The 10,132-nt window shown below is 40.7% G+C and overlaps 1 protein-coding gene across 1 annotated transcript; it reads right to left on the reverse strand.

The window, feature by feature from the left end:
* Window positions 1-2,200: 2,200 nt before the first annotated feature.
* LOC103739991 (prolactin-like) lies at window positions 2,201-9,825 on the reverse strand. The gene is made up of 5 exons (XM_008840514.1): window positions 9,795-9,825; window positions 7,116-7,291; window positions 6,241-6,357; window positions 3,307-3,486; window positions 2,201-2,392 (listed from the first exon to the last, which is right to left on the reverse strand). The coding sequence occupies exons 1-5, from the start codon at window positions 9,823-9,825 to the stop codon at window positions 2,201-2,203; spliced, it is 696 nt and encodes a 231-aa protein (XP_008838736.1).
* Between the last annotated feature and the right edge of the window lie 307 nt (window positions 9,826-10,132).

The following is a 10,132-nucleotide window of genomic DNA, read 5'->3' on the forward strand; positions in this document are numbered from 1 at the left end:
AGACACTCCAGATCCAAACAATAACGAAAAGCATGGAGAACACTAGGACATAGCAAGTATACTTGAAGGGGAAACTGTTTGTTTCCTTGTGTCTGGATCAGTAGAGAAATGGATTGATATCACTTTATGTTTGTCTTTCCAGTACTATTTATGATACGTGTCCCATTTGACTTTCTGATTCACTGTGAGTCCATGTGACATGGGAAGGACATTGGTAGAGAAGCCAGGAAGGGTTCAGCAATGATCCCTTTCTGTTGCCGTTTACTGCTAGTGTGTTTCCAATCTTGAGATTCCCTGTCTTAGCAGGAAACACACTTGAAGCCACTTTTCCTTAGCAGGGTGAACAGCAATAGCGACAGTAGTGGTTGACACATTTGGCAGATTTGTAACGTGGACAGGAAAACCTAGGCGATTTCTCCATTCAAGGACACAGTCCCTGTGTTCCTGCTGGGAGATTTCTTGTGAAAACACTAGTGTGTCTGCCTGTGGAGAGAATTCAAGATGAGACCTTATCAGTCATACGTCTTTGGTCTCCACCAAAGTCAGTGATAAGGAAATTTTCCATTTTCCCTAATTCTCTATTCTGTCTTGACATCAATGGAATGAATTTTAGTCACTCCTTAGTTGCTGTGATAAAACACCATGATCACTGCATCTTATAAAAGAGTCTATTTGGGTTTATGTTTCCAGAGGGAGAGTTCATAATGGCAGGAGTCACCTGGGGCAGAAAGCTCAGTGTTCATGCATTCAAAAACACACAGGAGGGAGCAGAGAAAGCATCTGGAAATGGGGCAGGGCCACAAATCCTCATCGCCCACCTTCGGGGACCTGTTTCTTCCAACACCACCACACTTCCTAATTTTCTATAATCAGCAGCACAAACTGAACCCGGTATTGAAATACATGAGTCTAATGTGGATATTTCTTACCCAAACCCCCAAAGAAAATTAATCTGAAATCAGTAAGGTGGAAACATATTCTAGGAGCTGATCGTCTATGCTTCCCTACTGCGTAATCTAATTCACAATTGTGTGGGCATAAGAGAGCTGAGGGACATTTCCCTGGAGTCCAGATTGCTCCAACAGATATGCAAAGAGATGGAAACTCAGGGTGAATGGAGTTAAAGACTCAGAAAAGGGTGAAAACGGGCATGAATTTAAGCAAGAAGTAAAGAGTAAAGAGCTAAAAGCCTCCGTTTGGGAAGGGTAGGATCTCCAGAGCTGGCAGATCAACAAGTCCCTTCTAGGCTGGTCCTTTCATACGGTTCCCAGGCCTTGTGTCCCTTTGATTCCCTCTCCCACACTTTTCCTTTGGCACAAATGGTCTGGCTGGGATAGAGATTACTAAAATGAGTGTCCTTGTCTGAAGGGTGGCTTGTCAGGCAGATCATATTATTGGTCTGGTGACCAATGATGACCTTACTTAGACACATTCCAGAAGTTCTGTGGGAATGTTATCTCATTCCCTCCTTCCAGAAGTTTTCTCTAACTGCCTGCCCCTAACTACTGACTAACAGCAGGGAGACAAAGGAATGTAAATGATTTGAAAGAGTTAAAACTGAATGAATTAGACCACAAGAGATTTGTTAGAGTCCAGAGGAGACAGGTATGTGTCTACAATGTTGCTAAGGAGAGACTTCAGACGAGCATATGGGGGGAGACTGTTATTAGGGAAATCTGGATAAATTCCAGGTTGCTATCCTAACATTTTCTGGGCTGTTTACAAACTTCATGGAACTTATGGACAACTCAGTTGCATAATATTTTATTGTTTATAATCTCATCATGAAATTTGTACCTTAGACTGTGGTTGGCTTTCATAAAGTATCCAGAGATATCTGTTGTCTTAGTAGAATGGAAGGACTGATCAATCACAGTCTCACTCTTTGTTTTAGTGTGACCTATACAGACTCACTGTGATTCTAAATCAAGTTGTAGTTTGCCATATTTGCAAAGCAAACTTCTGGTAATGATGACAAATTTTGAACATCTCAGTGGTAGAAAGAGAATTTTTTATTATATGAGCAAACTTAATGTTTACAAATTAGAGCTTTAGACATTGAAAGTTCAAGAATCCATTTCTTTTTCTTAAAAAGATTCCATCCCACCCAACCATGAATTCAAAAGTTTTAAAAGAAGTTTCAAAGGGGTCAGATGCTGATCAGTCCTCTCAACATTAGAGGGCGTGGATGGAGACGAGATTAGCAATCGGCATCCTGGACGATCTGGCACTTCAGATGCTTGAGGTCGTAGTCAATCTTACTCCCATCCCTTTTCAGACACCGGAACAGATTATAAAAAGTAAAGACGCGTGTGTCTTCATCATCTGAATTCAAGGATGCCAGTCCTTTCCAGACCGGGATGTCCACAGTTTCCTGGGACACGGGACTAATCTAAGCATCAAAAAGACATTCACTTGTTATTCATTAGAATTTTCTGGTCATTATTCTCTCTAAACTGTAAAACTGCAAATGAATAGTTGGGGGAAGGTAGGATTACAAAAATTGGTACAAAGCAATTGATTTTCATGTATGTGATCCAGAGCAATACAGGTGTGTTGTGTTCAAAATTCTACAGGACAGAATGTCTGGTAATTTCCTGATATGCAGCTGATCCCACACTAGGGATGTTTGTGCACTAGTTGGGCAGGAAGAGAACCAGAAAGTTGCTCATAGACTCTGGCCCCGGATTTGACCAAGGGGCAGAGGAGAAGCTAATGTCAGTTGTCTGGGAACTTGGCAGCTCCCCACTATTCTCCCTAACTTGTGCTTTGTGTTTTGTGACTCTTATAGTGTACCGTTAACCATGTCTAGTCTTTAACTTAGTGTATTGTTCTTATTGTACCTCAACCTTAAATATGAGTGACGGCGATGAAGACATTGATGATTTTACATGTTGATAGTCCAGTGATGAAGGCGATGAGAAGATGTGGTCAAGTAGTCAGAAACCTTTCCCTTTGCCAAACAAGGGGGCACTCAAAATGCTATGAGGAACAGCTAGTTTGTGCTGATATTCTTAGAGTGTGAAGCGCGGAGCAAGGTATCACAAAGAAGACTCACACTCACAGGAATCCTTTATGGGTAAAGCTGTCTACTAGACTGGATGCCTAAATTCTTCATCGAAAAGGTATCTATCTATCTATCTATCTATCTATCTATCTATCTATCTATCTATCTGTCTGTCTGTCTGTCTGTCTGTCTGTCTGTCTGTCTGTCTGTGATGTTTGTGTGTGTTTGTGTGATTTCTTCCCAGAGTGGTTAACTCTTTCATGAATGAGAAAAGAATTATAAGGAGACTCTTCACCCACCTTCTTGAGTATTCTCACAATGCCCTCCTGAAGTAAATTGATTTTTGCCTTGACAACTTCAGCTATTGATACGACAGCAGTTGGGGTATCTTCCATACTATTCAGTTTATTCGTGGCCTGAAGAAGAGGGTCTTTCCAAGCTTCCAGGACAGTGAGTATCTCTTTCAGGAGCAACACAGCCTAAAGAATCACAGTGACAGAATTGTAATAAATTAAGCGATATAAAGCAGGGCATGTTACTTGTGCTATCTGCTGAAAGAGAATAAGATTTCTGTTTGTTATTCTCATGCTTTTCTAAAAACAAATGGAGAAGGTACACGTTCTGTAAATGTAAGTTTTTAGCCATTGACCCGCAGTTTGTGGAAATAACACTAAATACGTCAGATTTGAATAGCTATTTTTCTAATGACAGAATCAAGTTAATAATAATTTGCTTCCATTTTGAATTCCCATTATCTGTCCTGCTATAATCTTTATTCTTGGTTGCTTTGCTTGTCTATGATGAATCTAAGCTTGATGGGATTCATTAGGTGTCCTTAGGACCTGAATATGATCAAGTAGAGGCCAACACCCTCAGGGGCAAACAGCCCAACTTTTTATTTTATTCTAAGAATTCATCTAAGGAAATCAGTTAAGCTGTTCATTGATGCACTCATTTCTGATTTTTAGCTAATTTGAAAACATCAGAACAAAGATGCAATGAATAGAACCTGGCATTGATCACTGATCTATGCTCTTTCCTTGGTCTCCTTGAGTCCTGACCCTTTGCCTGCAGCAGAGAAACCTATATGGTGGCTTGTCCAGGTGAATAATGGTGGCTCAGTTTTGCCTTGCATAAAAGAATTGATTGAAATCTCAATGGAATTCCGCCTCGCAGTGCATACTCTCCGCCAAGACCATACTTGAAACTCAACTCCGATGTCAAAGGCTTGCTGAGTTGATGTCTGTTAGCTGATCTAGTGATAATGAAGAGAAAGTAGCGGGGAGCCCATGGATGCTGGAAGCATTGTGGCATGCGGCTAGCTTCTAACTTGGTTTGCAAGTGGAACATATTAGATTCAATCTCTGAGCCTCAGTTTCTTTATCTCAGCCAGTATTGTGATAAAAGCCCGTGGGTGCTATGGTTTTAATGAGGATGAAATGCTTCCATGTCAATAGAGAGCTTTGTGAAGTTTCTAAGAACAAACAGCGCTCTACAAATATTACCTCTTCCTTTAACTTTTCTTTATTCACTTTTCTTATATAATCCCAGAGAACAGCTGATATATGAATTAGTGGTGTATTATAAAATCATGATGTGAGAACAGTTGTATATAATGTATGTGTTGATATTCCATTTAAATTATGCTATGCTTAGTTAAGACAGGAAATCAGAAGGAGACATTATAACAATTATAAATTACAGATGACGTGATATGAAAACATTTTCATCACAACAGAGGGCATGGTTGTATCCTGAGAATTATATTCTTCAGGAACCTCTTGTTCAGCTGACCTTCTGTAAGGACAGGAGTAGGTAGAGAAGTCATGGAGGAAATAACATGAAGGTAAGAAACAGAGGACTTTCTTCTCCCATTAGAGACAAGAGTTGTGCAATTTGGGGGTCTTTTAGATAGACCCACTGAAGGTGTACTCCAATTGCCTCACCCTGCATCCCTATTCAGCATGGAAGAAGACAGAGTGGTCTGTGTCCCTGTTCCCTATTGGCAATTTGGGTAACCCCTTCAGAGGATGGTGTGATAAGAATAGGAGGTAGGAATTGGCTAGGCAGTTAGGGTAAAAAGACCCCAAAGAAATGTAGCCAGTTTCTTGGCTAAAAGTCAAAATGTCCTTGGGCCTGTTAGCAACATACTCTGTTCCAAAGGCCAAAAATGTCGAAAGTATTTGGGAGCTTGTATCTAATCCTTAAAAGATTTTAGGGTTACTGCTTCAGAGGGGGAAATGTTGGAGGGGAAGGAATGGGCATGGATTTGATCAAAACACCTGATATGTATGTATGAAATTCTCAATAAAGTTTTTGTAAAAACTAAAAAAAAAAAAAAAAAAAAAAAAAAAAAGAAAGAAATAGCAGTAGGAACAGGAGGGTACAGAACTTTCTTCAGGCTTCTGAGAACTTGCTCACATGAACTTGCAACAATGGTGTCAGCATGCACAAGACCCACGCTGACAAGCAAACAAAAACCCAGTATGGAACTGGGGAAATGGGAAGCAGGTCCTAACCCTAGCCAGGAAACTGAAACTGACGGCAACTGATTCGTGCTGGCTGAGGGAGAGCTGATCTAAAGCAGTGGCTCTAGACAGGCTGACTAGACTCTAGTGGATGAACTTGCACTGAGGGACATCTAGGTACAAATGCTTTACCTGATAGGACTTAACATATATGACAGAATGCATGAAAACCAACGTAAGGGGTGCTGTAGGGTGTGTGCGGGTGGGGGGCATCCAAATTTGATTAAGGTCTATTATGTGAAATGCACAAAAACTCAATAAAATATTAAAACAAAGATGTAGCTTTAACAAAAAATAAAAAAGAGGAGAGCACAGTGGTCAAAAATGCATGATGCTTCCAACACAGGAGCCTCTGGTGATGTCTAATAAATGAAACTGTGTTTGCATTTCCCATCCATACCTATGAACGTATATCCACCACAGACTTTTCAATTCATTTCAAAGTGTCCTACATAATAAGAAGCACAATCTCAAAGGCAGAAATTGCAAAATTGGTCCTCTACATGGACAGTTTATGGATCTGCTGAAATATTGCTTAGCCTTTGATTTTTATAATTTCTTTACTCTGTAACATGACTATTCATTGATTTCTTCTCCCTCCAGGTTTCCGCATGTAACTTTTATAGCACCTATAATGTCTTCTAGCATGGCAAAATGAGTACACTGATTAATTCTTTGAAGGAAAACCCCAGGCTGAAGACTCACTTCTGTCTGTGCGATTTCCTCTGGAGTTAGCAGAATCCCCATTTCTGTAGTGTGGCAGCCCATGACGCTGGCCTCCTCATGGTACCACCTGCCTGATGCGTAGTTAACATCATCCCTCTGAGGAAAAAAGATCAGTTAGTGGAAATTTTGAAATGATTATATTAATCCATGATCTGGTAAGTATGTAACTTAATTCAAATTGGTGTTACGTATGTTCGTGCATATGATGTATCTGTGTTCATGCATATTCCTGTGTGTGATAAGGGTTTGTATGTGTGCCACCGTGCAAATATAGAGATAACAGGACAGTCCAAGATGCTGGATCTCCTTCCTCCTTGTGAGGGTCTTGGACAGTTTGCTACTGCATAGGCCAGACTTCCTGGCATGGGAGCTCCCAAGCATCCTACTGCCACCCTCACCTCACTCACTGCCAAGGCGCATGGATTTTATATATGTCTTAAAGTGCTTGGATTTGCATGAGGTGTGCGGATCCTTAGGTCCTCACAACCACCTGGCAAATACTTCACACATTGAACTATCTACCAGCTCTATATAAGTATTTTTAAAGCGCTATGTAGCAAATGAAATTAAAGAATTTAGAAAGTGAACTCCTGTCTGATTTTTTTCACCAGTTGTCTGTAACCTCATTTTCTTTCTATCTAGATTTTCACCCCTCCTTCTCTTCACTACTGTCTTTGAGAGTTCCTGAAACTTGCCTGTTCTTCTTGCAGGTTTCAGTGGCTGATACATTATTTGCCTCTGAGCATATTATCTGATATTTAGTCAACGACGCATTCTCATTTGAGCTGTAGAGCGTCCCTAGTCTTTGGCATGAAAGCTCCTTTCAGAAAAAAAGGCAGAAGTGAGGTACTTACAAATGCATTTAACAGTTCGGCCGTTTGGTTCTTGAGGTAATCAGACACGGTGAGGGCATCTTCGAACATGCCTGGGAGAGTCTCCTGGCAGTAACCCTCCCCGCTTGGACACACAGCCATTGAGTCCGCATTCTCCCACAGGAGTAGGTTTGACACCAGCAGCAGCAGGAATGTCCCTGCTAAATAAGAGGAAGATTCAGTCAGAGACAATCTATTCAGACCTGGTTATAGAACAGGATCCTGTGGAGGAGAGCCGTATCTGCCCCAGTGCGCCCTGGTGCATGATTTGATTCTGGTTGGCTGGAATAGGGGACACATCTCTTCCACTGTGAAAATGCGGACACATAATTATATTTGCATAGATAGTTTGAGATGTAAGTGACTCTCAGTACTTTCTATTGCTCCCAGGCAAACATTTGCATTGACATTAATAATAAGTATTTTATGTCATTCTCCTCAGATATTTTTTAATATGGATTATTTTTATTCTATGTGTATGAGTATATTGCCTGCATGTATGTCAATGCACCCATGCAGTGTAGTGCCTGCAGAGGTCAAAGAGGGTGTCAGATCCCCTGGAACTGGAGTTGTGGAAAGTTGTTAGATGCCGTGTGGGTCCTCTGCAAGAGCAGCCCGCCAGTGCTCTTAGCCACTGAGCCATCTCGCCAGCCCCCTCCTCAGTTATTCTAATATTTGCAGAATTTTTGCTCATTTTCCATAGTCAGAGGCTCTATGAATTTTCAACGTTAAAACTCAACATCCAATATTAGCATTAGGTCACTGATGTGATTAAACTACATTGCAGGGTTTATGATTTTCCCTAAAGTTTATTGTTTGCCAGTGGTGGGGCCAGTGTACCAGCTATAGATTCTGCAACTCACCTTCTCATATTTAACATTCCTGGCAGCTCTCACTGTGCCCCTGTGGCTGGGACCACATCCGGAGTCCTGAGGCTCAGATTAGCCGGAATTATTGTCATTACTTGTAGAAAACACTTTGCCTTGGTCATTTGGAAACAGAAGTTCTATGCAGCTTAATTCTATCCACTTTCCCAGCTTTGTAAAGCCCTGATTTTAAAAGTTTTGACAGTGATGGATTTTATTTGCTCACCAACTTTCTGATTTCTTCAGATGAACAGAGACAGACTTCTCACTTGCCAACATTTTATATTCTCAAGAGGCAGTTAAAAAGTATGTTCAGTTTTATGACACTATTAGAAAATTTCTGAAATAAAATGGACTGCCCAGGCACCTAAATTGCACATAGTGCTTCAGAAATGCAGTTGGAGATGTCCAATATAAAATTTGGTAAATGCTGAAAATTTAAAATGGAAAAATGCCTAAACTCAAATATTCAAAATAAATTACACCAGAAATCAGTGAAGCAGAGAATGTAAACAAACATTTTACATGAAAAATTAATGTTAGATCATTAATATTACACATTTTCATTTTACTGAAAAAAAGATGCCTCCAAACACTGATTTTATGCTACTTTTGATGCTGCTCCTGAGGACTAACACCACCAATGTGAAGGTATCACCAGAGTCCAGTTGGTTAAAAATTGGGATTACTTATTAGTAGATGAATTTACTTACAGGGGCAGAAAACACAAGGACAGCTAAATCATCAAATGCCCACCCCAGAGATCCAGAATCACACTGCACAACTTACAGGAAGCTCAACAGGTTGGAAAGTGTGTTTTTCCAGGCAGTTCAGTTTGCCCAAGCCTCTTCTAGGATGCTTTGTCCAGGCAACTTGGCTGATCTGCCTCCCTCACACAGCCTGGCTGGTCTAAGAATGTCTCTGCTGCCCTTCCTGATTATTTATGCTTAGAGAAGAATTAATCTAGTGGATCTGGTCAGTTTCAGGGTCTTTCTGAAGCTATTGAGTTATTTATTTCTGGAGCTTATTTTGATTTTCCCTAAGCAGGATGGAACATGCTATGCCTTTAGAACATCCTGTGCCTTAACCAGCTTCTTTCTATATAACAAAACATATATAACCTTTCCATTTCCTAAAACAAGGTATGCAAATATCACCTACAAAGGTCAGATAATCGTTAGCAGCGCACTCCTCTTCCTTTTACAAAATCTTATGGCTTATACCAAACTGACCAAAAATATAAGACACAGAGTTGCTATCATGATCTACTTTAGGCTTCAGATTCTAAGTTTCTCAAGTTGATCCAAATGACTTGACTCATGAGACCCAGTGTCTTAAATTAGTTCCTTCCTCCTAGAGCTGAGACAAATTGGGCAGATTTGTTCTTCTGTTGTCCATAAAGTTTGATTTCTCAATTTCACTGTAATTGACTTTTTGAGCTGTGCTGTTCCTTGTTCTGAGAACTCTCCTAGGGACCTGAAAATGTGGAACAGCATCCCTGGTTTCTACCCACTGTACACCAGAAACATCCCACTCTTTCTTCCCTCACATCAATAAGAAGCCAGAATGTCGTTGAACACTGTCACATGTCTTCAGAAGGAGGTAATTGTTGTCTGGGTTGAAAGAATCCATCCTGCCCTGTTTAATTACTTTCTGGAGCAATGATTGCCAAATTCTTCTAAACCCTGTGATATATTGCTTCCCATGAGATATTAACAAACATCTATTCACCCCAAATAGGACATCAATCACTGCACAGAAGCTTGCATCCATGCCTGGGTAAGAGTTTACTTACAGGACAGAGGTTGACCAAGGGACAGCCGCATCTCTAAGAAGTCCTACTGCAGCTTGAAGTGGCTGGTCAAACTCCTGCACAGGATTCTGGCCTTCAGTCAAGTTCCAGCCACCTAAATACTTTAATTGACTGGGTCCAAAGGTTACACACACCTGAGGGCAGAAGGAAGTGTGGACTGGAATCTTCCTCAAAGGTCTCCTAACTCCCTGCCTCAGGGAGTGTGGACATCATTACCACAGGCCTACCTCTATCTGTATATTTTTACTTATCTACATGTGATGAAAACTGTCCACATTATTTTGTAAACCTACAAAGCTCTCTCTAGTCCGTGATAGCTG

Source organism: Nannospalax galili, unplaced genomic scaffold, assembly GCF_000622305.1.
Source record: "Nannospalax galili isolate Female #2095 unplaced genomic scaffold, S.galili_v1.0 scaffold2161, whole genome shotgun sequence".
Taxonomy (NCBI): Eukaryota; Metazoa; Chordata; class Mammalia; order Rodentia; family Spalacidae; genus Nannospalax; species Nannospalax galili.

Coding starts and splice junctions, on each gene's coding strand:
- LOC103739991 (XM_008840514.1), bottom strand. CDS start 9,825: ATGCGGCTGTCCCTTGGTCAACCTCTGTCCT. Junction 7,292..9,794: donor CCTTGGTCAACCTCTGTCCT/GTAAGTAAACTC, acceptor CTTATTTAGCAG/GGACATTCCTGCTGCTGCTG. Junction 6,358..7,115: donor CCGAACTGTTAAATGCATTT/GTAAGTACCTCA, acceptor TTTTTTCCTCAG/AGGGATGATGTTAACTACGC.